This window comes from Scatophagus argus, chromosome 17 (genome assembly GCF_020382885.2).
Source record: "Scatophagus argus isolate fScaArg1 chromosome 17, fScaArg1.pri, whole genome shotgun sequence".
Classification (NCBI taxonomy): Eukaryota; Metazoa; Chordata; class Actinopteri; family Scatophagidae; genus Scatophagus; species Scatophagus argus.
In genome coordinates this window covers 1,840,839-1,854,700 of record NC_058509.1, presented here as the reverse complement: position 1 = coordinate 1,854,700, position 13,862 = coordinate 1,840,839, and the positions used below count along the sequence as shown (strand labels likewise).

Below are 13,862 nucleotides of genomic sequence, written 5' to 3'. Positions count from 1 at the left end.
CATCCAAATGAACGACTGGTTAACGGTGAAGACTTTTAAAACAAAGCTGTCTGCTGCAGTGTGGCGGCCTGGAGAGGCGGCAGGAGAGGACGCCATGTGACCATGTGACTCAAAGGTAAAACACACCTGATGCCATCTTTGTTCTTCAATACTTTGATCCGTTCTTCTTTAAGACTTTTAATTCCCGGTGGCTCTTTTGCCAACGTCACCATCTCCAGCATCAGGTGGCAGGAAGCTTTTCCGTCCTCCCGTTTTCCCCCGCTGAATGAATTCATGAATAAGATTTGAATTGTTTGATTAACGTAACCTTAAAGTGTCAGCCCAGCCGGAGCACGAGCACAGAATTGATAATTAATTAATCAATTAATAATTGATTGAAAACGATGAATGAGTCGGCGTAAAAGACAAATTGATCAATGAAAGATTAAAGGAAAGCAAATGAGTTTGTGCAGATTCCAAGAATAAAAAGAAAGATTGTATTTAAAAAAGATTGTGTGAGAAAATATCTAAAACCAGAGGATGAGTTACCAAATGCAGTTTTCCACCTCTAAGATTATCTTTGACCAAATTAATCACGCGTTGATCTGAACAGACGAATCTTGACTCATCACTCTGTGTGTATACAACTTACTGAATGATTTTATTGTGTTTAATTATGAATGGAAAATGCCAGACTGCCCACCTCAGCAGCCTCCTCACCTGGTTTCCTGCCAGTTATCCCAGCATCCTCAGTGCACAGCTGATTAGAGGCCTCTTCCTGCAACAGAGGACGAGACAAGGACGACGCACTCGCCGCCTGCCAGGAAAGCTCTTAGCTTTGGTCGTCCGGGCCGAGGCGGAGGCTGCGGCTCGATGAAGACGGATGGTCTAATCCTGCGAGGAGGAGGTGGGTTAACATGGCGGCCGGCGGCTCTCGCACAGGACTTCATCTGATGAGAAAATCACAAGCTGCTCTGGCTTCTAGTCGCGAGCTGCGAGCCAGCTTTGTTTAATCACATCAAGAAATGTTTGTTTGACCTGCACAGCCGCTTGTCTTAGTCCATTTGACTTCTTGTGAGATCGAGATTCAAAGTCAGTTTGCACCAAATTTTAACAAAGTGGCACTCAGGAAATTAGGTTTTGGGGCTTGTTTGTTCCCACACTAACAGCTGTGCAGTAAAATCTAAACCAACCTCGTTTGTCAAGGAGGATAATCGATAACTTCTCAACGAAATCCGAAGACTCCATCCTCTGAGGAAGAGCAGAAGATGTGGTTAAAGCACCAGAGGAAGAGGCTGCACAGTTAGGCGTAAACTTTTCTCACATTTGGTTTGACGCAGTTTTAGTTGGTGTGCTGCTACATTATGTGTGCTGCATTAATGACTCTGTAGCTGAATATGCTCAAAGGTCCACTTACTGCCAGGCTGTTTCTCATGATCTTCCTCAGCATGTCCTCAGCTGACTGTTTTTGGTCTGTTGTTTCAGTGTAGATGATTAACGCATACTTCCATGCATGTCTCTGCATGTTGCCACTAGAGGGCGCCACGTGGCAGCGAAAGAGCGACTCCATTTGTTTGACTGGACTGGTCAAATGTGTCGCCTCTCTCCTCTGCTTCTGTTTGTCCTCGAGTTTGTTGCTTTTTGTTCCTGCGGTTCAGTTTGTATGACATCCACATAACGAGGAAGAGTGAAAATGTGATATTGTGAGGGCCCTTTGAAACGTGAGACGGGAGGAATCTTCTAACGAGGCCCCGGAAGACTTACGTCCCCCTGTGAATGAGCCACCTTTTGGAAAGTTAAGAGCTTGGTTATGAGAATAGAAAAGCCAATGTTTATTTCTGATGACGGTGATTAATTTAAAGTCTAATGCTCATCGTGTCACACTTCAGGATAAGGATCCGTTATGGATATGTGAGCAGACGTGAAGATGCCGTGTTTGTCGTCCTGGTGGCTCAGCAGGTTTTATCGCCCACACCCGTCGTCTGGACTCAAATCTGCTTCTTGACCTTTGTGGCGCGTCTTTCATTTTCTTTCTCCCACATCCACCATCACACCCACTCTTTAATGAAGAGGAGCTCCTATAAATGTCATCAGATTAAAATGAAATTAGAAAAGGTCATCTCCATAAACAGTTTGAGCCTCCTGGGGTGACTTGGATTCAGGCATTTCACGGAAAACACTGATGAAAACAAAAAAGACACAATATGAAAAAGTCGATTTTCTGCTTTGTGGCTGCAACTTCTTGTTTTTCCCAATTTTACAATCAATCTAGATAAACTACAGGTACTTCAGTTTGTTGGCATTAGACCTCAGCCCCACCGTTTCATTGTATACTGTGACATGTCTGGACTTTGGTGACCTTTACCGTATCATTTCATATGAATAGGCTGTTCTAACAATGCTGACAGTGAAGGCATCGCTGCTCCAGTAATGGGCACAAAAATCAGAATAAAGAAGGGCAGCTCACTGTCACAGAAAGACAAACACCAGACAGGACGGAGTGAGACTTGAATAGCTGACCCAGCCGTCTAACCACAGGAGTTCTCATAGCAACCAGGTGGTTTGATAAAGCATGGATCGTGGGAATTATCAGTGCAGCTGGAATGCACCCCTGACCAATCACAATAAGCTGGATCTTATACAAACTGCAGGCATGTACACCATTACAACATAACACGCATGTCCACACAAAAGCACCACGTTTGTCTTATCTCAGAGCTTTTGTGCGCCGTCCACGTTTCATTCACTCAGTCATTGAAACAAACCTCCGGTCACATTTTGTCGCCCAGACGTTCTCGCCCCCCCCGGCTGTGTTAACCTTTGACCCCGCCCGGCGGTGCCTCCCTCGGAGTGTCATCCTGCCAAGTGTCACACCCTTTGACATATTGAGAGTATATGAAGAGAGCTCAGGCTCGGTGGAGAAGGCTGCATGTCATATTTATAGGCTGACCTTTACTTCGCCCTGCACTCGCTGACATAAAGACCTGCACGCTCACGGCCCTGCAGCATCGTGAGCCCTCACACGCATGACGCATGACGCACATGGACGGAGGTGCAGACTTTAGACACGGCTCTTAGGTTACTGTCGTTTAAAGGTCCAATGTGTAGAATTTAGGGGCACAACTGGAATCTAATATTCATAGTTATGTTTTCACGAATGAATGAATGAATGAATGAATGAATGAATGAATGAGTCATCTGGAACTAAGAGTTGTTGTGTTTGTATCTCCAGGGGCAGCGAGTTCTCTTCCACAGAGTCCGTCATGTTGCTTTGCTGCAGCAGCCCAGAGCAGACAGACGAACGCTGGCTACAGGGAGGAAGTTCACGTTTTTAGGGTGGGCTGAAATCCCACGCGCTGAAGGATAACTCAGGGGATATATTTTCTCAAAACCAACAAAATATTGATCCTTCTCAAAAGTACTGAGTGTGTGTCACAGCCTTCTTCTTCTTCTTCTTCTCTGTGTCACAAAGCACCGTCGTCGTCCAGAAACACATCAGCGGGCCACACTGTCACACAGGGTTACGTGAACACACACTCTGTAGTGAGCATTCGTGGCAGCAGGATGATGTTTTTTTAATTTAAGTTACTTTATTAATCCCAAACTGGGAAATTGCTTCGCTGCATTTAACCCATCACTGATTGAAACACACACACACACAACATGCAGTGAAACACACACAGGAGCAGTGGGCTGCATCAAGAGCCCGGGGAGCATATTGGGGGTTAAGTGCCTTGCTCAAGGGCACATCAGCCGGCTAATGGGGGGTGGGGACATTATCACTCCAACACACTCAAATTTTTCCTGCCCGTCCGGTGGGGGAATCGAACCAGCGACCTTCCGATCACAAGCCGCTTCTCCAACCTCTTAGCACCAAATGTGGATTAATTCGCTGCTGAAAGTAGTCCCCAACAAATGCACTGTTTCCTCTTGTTTGTTTGCTAACAGCTACAATGAGCAGTATGAGCTTATTATTATTTTATTTGACATGTTTTTAAACATCACGTCTTCAGTAGGAACCAACAGGTTCTCAGAACATCCTGAGAGGCAGACGAACACGTTGCTTTTGCTTTGACAGTAAGAGAATAAAACCAACCACATGTTTTAAGTCATAAAAATGGAAACTTGAGACTTAATGTAAAAGTCTGAAGACCAAAACCTTCCTGTCTCTCTGTGGTCCCAGCTAATGTCATGTCTCATGCTTTATAAACTGCCCTGTCCACACTATCAGGTGTGGAGTGGACAGATGTTGCTGTCTTTGAGCTGTGTGTGGACTGAATACAATGGACGTGAGTTATGACCTGCAGAGATCTGGCCTGCAGACTGATTATCCAAGAATAAACTTGGCCAGTCTCACTGTGAGGGAGACACAGGGGATTTCATTTTGTGGACAGAGCCTTCAATCAACAGAAACATTTGTCTCTGTCTTTATCTGGTTGTCACCTTCAAGTTTGCCTGAAATAAAATGAATTAAGTAGCTGTTTATGAATTAATTTTGCACGATGAGCGTTTTCTACCACGCTAACACAACACGTGAAGCATTAGGCCTGTTGACATGGAGAGTGGGCTTGTTCGCCAAGAAAAACTGTGTCACAATGTCCACATATCTGTTCAGGACGTCTTCATGTCACTTTCCCTTGAATAGCAGATAAATCTGAAATCTTTTTGATTTGTTTGTGAAGCAGAAGGAAAAGTTGTTCAAGGTGCAATCTGAAGAAGTTTTGATGTTAGGTCAAAGGTGTTTGTGTATTGTGTTTCAAAGATATCTGGGGAAGTTAGCGTGAGAGGCAGCCAGCCCATAAGAAAACTACCTCAGCTCTGGAGCACTGGCTGATGTCAGATCAGCCTGGGCGAAGTCACCTAACAGAACCTGTAACTGAGCTCACGAGCTAACAGGAGCTACAGTTAGCAGCAGTTAGCAGTTACTTACTTACTGGTGATATGCTGCCCCCTGTTGGTTTGGAGGGTGAATTTAACAGGTTGCCAAATCTTTGCATGTTGCACCTTAAAAAGTAAAAATCCCTGAAACTATTGAATTGTTTGTTTAATCATTAGTATTGATCACCAGCTGTTGTGTAAAATTTTTCAAATTTATTTTATTGCCATATGGGACTATAAAATAACATTCTCCCGTTTTTTATGTAAATCCTACAGCTGTTCTCTGGTGCTCCGGACACGACAGCTTACTAAAAATATAAAATGCGGCTTCATGACCTACACAGTGAGATAACAGTATACTGACAGGGAGTTTGTGTCCACCTCCTGTGCGTGCTGTGGGTCATGTAGCCGTGAGCTCCACAGCATCACATGATCAACGCTGTTACAGCAGTGAACATGACACTAGCCAGGAGGGCAGTGAAGGGGTGGCTGCTTAGTTCTGCTTTTGGACCAAAGGCCGGTCTGGACAACATTTGTCTTCATTCACAAATACAAACTTCCTGTGTAAACTCTGTGAAACTGTGTGTTAAGTAGGCTAGTTTAAATGTGCAAAGTGTTGTTTGTGTCAAGATTTTTTTATTTACTTTTATTTTTTTTTATCAATTGCACTAAAACAAATTGTTGTTGTTACTGTTGTGCTTGCTTTATGAATGTGCAAACCTGTTGCATGTGTGACTTCCACACACGTCACACTTCCACTAAAGGGCGCCTCTCCAAATTAAGAGCATTTCACTTTTGCTGAACAGCAGCCATCATTTAACCGAAACAACTACGGGATAATAAAGGGCTAAATGATGATGTGATGAGAAGACTCACACAGTCAGCAAACTGACTTCATGTGACTTTAAACCGCAGCACAGGCTACATCTGAAGTTTGCTAATGTTAGCTAATGTTAGCTAATATCGGCTGACAGGTGGGCTAGCAGATAAACTCAGCCTGTTGAATGACTGAGGGTGTGTTTTAATGTTTAGGAATTAAACGTTGTGTCTGAAAGAGGTTGATTGTGTAGTTTCAGAAGTTTTTTGTTAATTTCCGAATTACAGGAAAGTACGAAAATCACAACCTAGCTAGTTTGTCGGCGCTCAGCCGTTGTTGCTTAGCAACCGCGTCGTTCTTGCCCTGCGCAGGAACTACCTTGCTTGGCGCAGGAACTTTATTTAATAGAAAATAGGCCACACTGTGGAGTTAAAAGACACCGGTCCTTCGGAATGGTTTTAGCTAAGCTCAGATAAGTTCAGGTGTTTTGCATCTCCTCTCGGCAGGTGTTAAAACTCCTGTAAACCTCTCGACCGGTGGTTTAAATAACCTCTTTCGACAGCTTCACCTTGACATTCCGGCTGGGGGCGTGGCCGGACACGCGCGGAGGGCATAAATGGCGGTGAGCCCTGAGGTCGTCCCCGCTCCCACTTCTCCCCAAGGAGGACAGGCAGACTGAGGTGCCTTCTGACGCGGTAAGTCTTGACTTCCTTTGGTTTTAAGCTGAGCTGAAGTTGTCAAAATAGCGCAGCGGAAACGTTTTTTAGCCTGAAGTTCTGTTTTTTACACGACAGGTGGACCGGAAACTTTTTGGGGGGTCTGCGGTTTTTATGCGTGTTTCTGCTTGATGCCGACTGTTGTGTTGTTTATGGATAAAATATGAATTAAATGTATGTTCAATCTTTTCCCTTTCAGTGAGGACTAGATCATATTAGACAAAATGGTGAAGATTGGAATCAACGGGTGAGTTCATGATTTTTTTGTCGTTATTTTAAAAAGAATTGCGTTACTAATAACGGCCTGTCTTATCTTTAGTCACTCAGAAAAGTTGTCCGGCTTTGCCTTTATTTTGTGTGTCCCCTGCATGGACTGGTGTCCAGGACAGACTCGGAATAAAGATTTCATTATAGTCCATATACTCACTCAGTGTTTCCGTCCTGTGAAGAGGACAGTAGATTTTATGGGGCATTGGAACACTTTTAGGGGAAGAAATAAAGCTGAATTTATTATTAAAAATATAAAAGAAGCCGAGACTAAACACAAACTTTGAAAAAGAACAACAAAAACAGCATGTGATAGAAGAGAAGAAAAAAATTCTCAAGTTCATCCTGCTCCACATCTGATGAAATGTGGCACATTTCTGGCATCCTGTCGTCTGTTAAGTTTGCATTAAAGGTGATGAACATCGTCTGACTTCTTTATAGCAGCTTTTAGCTGCTGCTTCCACCCAGATCGACAGGATGTGAGAGCGCCAGCAGAATAGACCTCATTTCTGTGATCTCTTAATATTAAAATGGTCCAGTAGTTGGGAGTGTAAAGATCTTTGAGGCACAGGACCCGGCCGATGTTCCCGTGACCCTCAAACGATTGTCTCAGAGTTGATTTTTAATCATTTCATTTCACGACAAGAGAATAATGGAGTCGTTTGAAGAGGAAATTGGAAACGAGGATGTGATTCAGTGAGGAGAGATGACATGATTTTCCTCTGAGGCAGATGAAGTCATACAAGAAAACATTTGAAGTTTCCTGGAAATAAGTGCTGATGTGAGATGCATGCAGGTTCTTTTTAAATCCAGAGGCATTACGTTAGAGCGGAGTGATTGTTGCACAAAACAAACGACTTCAAAATGTCACGTGGATCTTTTGGAAAATGGAGATGGCATTTTTGGTCATTTCTGACATTTTGTGGATTAACTGAGATTATGATATGTGCAGCGGACAGCAGCTCTGTGGTGCGTTAAAGAGAAGAAAGAATCCAGTGTAACATAAAATTAAACACAAAATATAGAAATAACAGTAATACTTCTTTGTTTATACAACAAAGTTTCCTGAAAAGCGAGCTGCCGCCCTTCCTGACCGTCTTTCTGCTTCCTTGTCCAAACGCTGTCACAGTGATGGAGGACTCTGGACACGTCTATTCTGTGGTTATTTATAGTCCGCTGGTGTTGTGGTGTCACGGTTGGCGTCCTCTCTTCTTGCACACCCTTCAGACCCCTCCAATCCCCTCTCTGCCTGTATCGCTGCCCTCCTCAGCTGTCACATTCCTTTTATTCTCCCCTCGTCTATTTTTAACACTCTAACCTTTACGATGAAGTTCAGAGATCGTCCGGCCGGCGGTTCATGGATGCTGCTCCCACTCGGAGATCACCAGCGAAACATTTTTCCTCCTCTGTGAAGCAGCTGCTGCTGAGCTGCGGGGAGATTTCAGCTCTTTGGTTCTGGCCTCAGGAACAGCATATGGGCTCTGGTCCATTTTGGCCCTCTGGCTGCTTGATGGCTTCCTAAAAATGAAAACCGTCCACTGACTCTCTATCCCCTTGTTTGTTCTCCCCGTGAAAGAAGGCACAAATGTAGACAATGGGATTTCATAATGGACAAACTGCCAGGCAGAATAGTACTCCTTCCTGCCACTGAACTATGGCTGTTGAGATCTCCTGAGTAGTCAGACTGCTTCAGATACAGAGGAAAAGGTTCCCCCACACAGGGATGAAACAAAACCTGTCACGGATGAGGGTTGATGAAATGTAGCTGACTGTTGCTGTCCTGCTGCTCCTCGACCCCTGACCTTTCTGTAGATAGATGGGGCCTTTTATTTTGGGTGCGATTGTCTCTGTCACATGGTCAAGTTTCAGGCTGTCGCATGAGAACATACAGTAAGTATGTGATGTGACCTTTGAGTGCTGGAGGTGTTGCATAACAGAACACCTGAATGGTAAATGGTGCAGCAACAGAAGCATGATGGCAGTGTGACAGCCTGTGTTACCTTCACACCTCTTAATGTTTCTCTTTATTTTACTTTCAATGGTCATTTTATTGATTTAGCTTTACTGATGCATCCAGTTCATGAGTGGCTAAATTTGTGTCTCCTTGTATTCACACAGTGACTTGTGGAAAATTTAGTCGGTTATAAGAGCTGTAGATAATTAGTTCAACATGTCTGCTTCAGTACTGCAGGTTCATATCGTGTTCATATCACATGACCATCACTTCTCATGCAAACAGTCAGATTCCTTCAGCTGATTATGTGGCAGTTCAGTTCTGTACGTCTAACTGAATTCATTGATTGGAAGATCTTGGAAATGGATCTTGGTTTTGAGTTTTAATTTGAATGGGATGTTTTAACAACACCAGATGTGCTTTTCAGTAAGCTAAAGCGTCTCCTCATTTGTTTCTTAGCACCTCCCAGTGAGGATGTGAGAGTGAGGAGGGAAGCGAGGAGGCACCTGTGGTTCCTTGTCTCCTTGAGCTACATTTAAGGAATTGGAGGATGCATTTGAGAAATGTGTGTCCTCTTGTATTTTGTTCCCTTTTAACTACCCATCAGGCAGCAACTTCCTTCAACCAGCTAACTTTCTCAAGCTCTCAGATGTTTTCTTTAGACATCTAACAGTCCTCATTGTCCCACACACAACAGGAACATTTGCTCTCCTCTGAAGTTTCATTCCTCGCTGTTTGACCTGCTCTGACGGCAGCCATATTAGGCGTAAACAGGCTTTTGGCTCACAGTGCCAACTATTGTTATCTTCAGTCAAGGTTGGCAGACCTTGTAAGGATCTGCCGTCCTCCGCTGCGACTCCCGTCTTAGTTTGGGTTTCAGTGCCACCTGCTGCTCAGAGAGGGAAAATACAGTGGATGAAGCAGGTTGTGTTTTCCCACATAAAGCTGCTCTAAAATAAAAGAGTTTTTTTTTTTTAATTATTCAGTTCTGTTTTGGCATAAGAACAGTTTTCCATGTCTTCAAAGTAAAATGGTAAATATTTGTCTGATTTAATCCCTAGTGAAACAGTTTTAACCATGTTTCATGTCCAGTTGGTTTGAACTTTCTTTGCCTCTCCATGTTAATCTCATCCTCCTGCGTTTCAGATTCGGACGCATTGGCCGTCTGGTGACCCGTGCCGCCGTCACAGCTGGCAAGGTCGAGGTGGTGGCGATCAACGACCCCTTCATCGATCTGGACTACATGGTAAGAGGACTGGCTGTAGTCAGTTCTGGGTAGAAATCTATGTTGAACCCCTGTAGTGACATACGAGCCAAAACGATGCTGTAAGCTAATAGCTGAGTGGAAAAGAGTGACGGGTTTAGTTAGATTAGTCGGTGAAATCATTTATAGGTTATGAGAAGTTATGAAGCAGCTGAGAGCAGAGACGGAGAGCTGCTATAAATATGTCGTTTTGAAGGGGCAATTTATAAGATGTGAATAGAATTTTGTTTTGAAACAGTCAAGAAATGAACTAACATCAGCAGAAGAAGAAACAACACTGTTGTTATGTCAGAGATATTTACTGAAGTTAGCATGCTAACTAGCTAGCCCCGGCCCGTCCTGTCTCATAATATCACTTTTTACCTCAACTATAGCGCTACAGCTAACTGAACTAACCACAGGTACAGCTACAGCCAAAGATGACTACAGCAAACAGTTGGCAGTTACTCTTATCACTCGTGGAGCTACCGCTGAAGTCAAGTATATTTTACAAGATGCCTCTTTTAATAGTTTTATTTCTAAATGTTGCCCTCCCGTAGGTCTACATGTTCAAGTACGACTCCACTCACGGTGTCTGGAAGCACGGAGAGGTGAAGGCCGAGGGCGGCAAGCTGGTCATCGGCAACATGCACATCATGGTCTTCCACGAGTACGTACCCCTCAGGATTCACACCTTTAACACCATATCTGTAGCAGCTTTGACTGCAAGTCCAGCACAGTCCAGATACTCTTTAACCTTCCCTGTACTGTATGTGATGCACAGGAGGGACCCCGCTAACATCAAATGGAGTGATGCTGGCGTTGACTACGTCGTGGAGTCCACTGGTGTGTTCACCACCATCGAGAAAGCCTCTGTAAGTTTACTGCTCCCAGGCTGGTTTCTCTGGAAGATGATTAGTTTTACCAAAAACCACTAAAAATCTTATTTATTTTGATTCTTTTTTTAATTTATTGAGAACAATCTTCTCTGTACCGCCAGTTTTCTGTAACCCCAGTTTTACATTTTCACACTGACTTGAAGCTGACCTTCTGTGTGTCCCTGTAGGCTCACCTGAAGGGTGGAGCCAAGAGGGTGGTGATCTCTGCTCCCAGCGCCGACGCTCCCATGTTCGTCATGGGCGTCAACCACGAGAAGTACGACAACTCCTTGAAGGTTGTCAGGTGAGTCTGGTTTTAGTTCTTGTTCCAACAGATGCTTTTTAAAAAGCTCTGTAGTTTTACTGCCAGTTGTGGTTGATGATCATGACCTTTAGATTGGAAAAGTTCATCGTCTCTGATGACGCCTGATCTTCCTGTTAGTGTGATTCATGGTGTCAAGTCTTTTCAGATCTGCTCATGTGAACATCTGGATGCTTTTCAGTGCTCTGCCAAAAAAAGGAAAAATGGAGGTCAAACTAAGACCATCTCTTAGAGTACTTCTTGAACTTGGTATAGTTCGTGTGTATCACATGTACTTCTTGTCGTGTCTCCGCAGCAACGCTTCCTGCACAACCAACTGCCTGGCTCCCCTCGCCAAGGTCATCAACGATAACTTTGGCATCGTTGAGGGTCTCATGGTAAAGACATTTGGTTGATTTAAAATGATACAGTGTAATAACACAGCCACTGCCATTTCACTTACATCCTGTTTCTGTCTGTTATTAGACGGCTTTTAAGAACACAAGTCCGTGTGGAATGTTGACCTTTTTTTGCTAAATTGTATTCCGTGAGATAGACATAACTGCCAGACTTTCAAATTAGTCATTCTTGTACAGTAGTCTTATTAACACACTGCTGGCCAAAAACAAACATCATGGCATTTCCTAAAACACAACACGTCATCTTGAACTCGACACACGAGTCACAAGTCTGTCTCCTAATGCGACCTTGTGCTCCCACTCGTCCAGAGCACAGTCCACGCCATCACCGCCACACAGAAGACCGTTGATGGTCCCTCCGGTAAGCTGTGGAGGGATGGACGTGGTGCCTCCCAGAACATCATCCCCGCCTCCACCGGAGCCGCCAAGGCCGTGGGCAAGGTCATCCCCGAGCTGAACGGGTACGATTAACGGTCACCTGGTTTCAACGAGGGTTGAGCAGCTCGGCTTCACCTCTGAACTTCCTGTGGTGGAGAAAATTGAGAAGAGATCCTTTCTTTGCGGAGATCGGTCTCTGCACTGTTAATGGGGATAAAACACAAGCTGAAGCTCCTTCTGTAGTTAAAGTGTGTTGATGTTTTTACTTTGTGTCTGACTCTTGACTTTCTTGTCGTTCCAGCAAACTGACCGGTATGGCTTTCCGTGTCCCCACCCCCAACGTCTCTGTCGTTGACCTGACTGTCCGTCTGGAGAAGCCCGTAAGTATCTCTTAACCTTTGTAATATATGAGCCAAAGATTTGTTATTGGTCACATATGACACTTAAACCAGGCGGCTTCCTTATTTTTGAACCAGTACACAACTCATAATTTCCTTTTTTTACCCTATTAGATTTGTTTTCATTTTTTTCTGTTATTTAGACTTTGATTTGTTACACGACTCACACTGTATAATAAAGACTTGAAATCACGCCGCCAATTTGACATCTAACCCTCAGGTTCTCATGTCTGAAGCAAATCTTGGCTTTAATATAATGTCTCGTTCTTCAGGCCAAGTACGACGACATCAAGAAAGTTGTCAAGGCCGCTTCTGAGGGACCCATGAAGGGAATCCTGGGATACACAGAGGACCAGGTACAGAAAACATAACTGTATATGTATAATTCCATCAAATGTGAAAGTGTAGACTTACTTAGAGAGCAAACTCACATAATGTTTTTATGGGAATGCGTGTGGAGCCATACATGAGCCACTAGATGGCAGCACATCTGTAATATTGTGGCAGATCAAGTTGTCCTTTTAACTTTAAACACTTTTCATTCCTTCCTCATGCCTTCACAGGCCTCTTTTAATCTGGCATAATGAGAACAGATAAAGCATCTTTTATCTGGAAAAAAAAACAAACTTTTATTTGATGACACATTAAAATTTGTCGTGTGAGCTGCATGGACTCACGGTCCTCTTGTGACCAGGATCAGAAGAGACATACCACGGTTTCTCAGGGCAGCTCTGCGTCTCCTGAACCCCTGCATGTATGAACAGTTGTGTTCGTCTCTCTCTGCTCAGGTTGTGTCCACAGACTTCAACGGTGACTCTCACTCCTCCATCTTTGATGCTGGCGCCGGCATCGCTCTCAACGACAACTTTGTCAAGCTGGTTTCATGGTGGGTTGTCGACACTTGTGCAGCTAGGACACGTTTCTAACTTTGATGTGAGAATCATTGTTTACAATGAACCAAAATTTTCTACTCTTTCAAATTTTTCCCATCTGTCTCTTCGCTGTATGCCTGCAGGTACGACAACGAGTTTGGCTACAGCAACCGCGTGTGCGACCTCGTCCAGCACATGTTCACCAAGGAGTGAAGTCCTGTCACGACTCATCATTTCTTCCCATGATTCCCTCTTCCTTCACCTGTATCTGGATGCCGTGCCATCCGTCCCTGGGAGCAAACTCTTCTACGACAAACATCTAGCTGATAATAGTAACAACAGTAATAATAATGATGATGATGCCTTTTTATATGAAGTCACCTCTGTTTTGTCCAGCAGTGAGGACTGCAGTAAGCAGTGTTTGTAGACGTAATTTTCCATCAACACTACTGTTCTGAATGGTCTTGTTGCACTAAAAATGCACAGCGGCTCCTTTGCACTTAACATAATAAAGTCCTCAGTTTGTGGAAAGACTTGCAGGTGTATATTTTAATCATACAAAATGGTGTGTGTGCGCCTCTCGGTGTGTCATTATGGATTCAGACTGAACAGCCTTCAGCGTCGGTGCCTCCTAGACAAATGACATTAGTTTGGTGCAGACTAAGAAATTCATTTCTGGGATAATGGCCAATGTTGAATTAGTTAATTTGTCCAATATAATTAGGCTGAACCCTAGAGGAAGGCAGGACAGAAGCCATGTGG

General features: G+C 44.0%; 1 protein-coding gene and 1 long non-coding RNA gene across 2 annotated transcripts; both read left to right on the top strand.

The window, feature by feature from the left end:
• The first annotated feature begins 44 nt into the window (after window positions 1-44).
• LOC124074125 lies at window positions 45-3,546 on the top strand. Its single transcript, XR_006845791.1, has 3 exons — window positions 45-115; window positions 674-886; window positions 3,212-3,546. It is a non-coding gene; the product is annotated as an uncharacterized LOC124074125 (long non-coding RNA).
• Window positions 3,547-6,226: 2,680 nt separating this feature from the next.
• LOC124074122 (glyceraldehyde-3-phosphate dehydrogenase-like) lies at window positions 6,227-13,631 on the top strand. Its single transcript, XM_046416689.1, has 12 exons — window positions 6,227-6,369; window positions 6,590-6,637; window positions 9,758-9,857; window positions 10,415-10,524; window positions 10,639-10,729; window positions 10,921-11,036; window positions 11,350-11,431; window positions 11,762-11,913; window positions 12,132-12,210; window positions 12,501-12,584; window positions 13,017-13,114; window positions 13,244-13,631. The coding sequence occupies exons 2-12, from the start codon at window positions 6,615-6,617 to the stop codon at window positions 13,311-13,313; spliced, it is 1,005 nt and encodes a 334-aa protein (XP_046272645.1). The 5' UTR covers window positions 6,227-6,369; window positions 6,590-6,614; the 3' UTR covers window positions 13,314-13,631.
• Window positions 13,632-13,862: the final 231 nt, after the last annotated feature.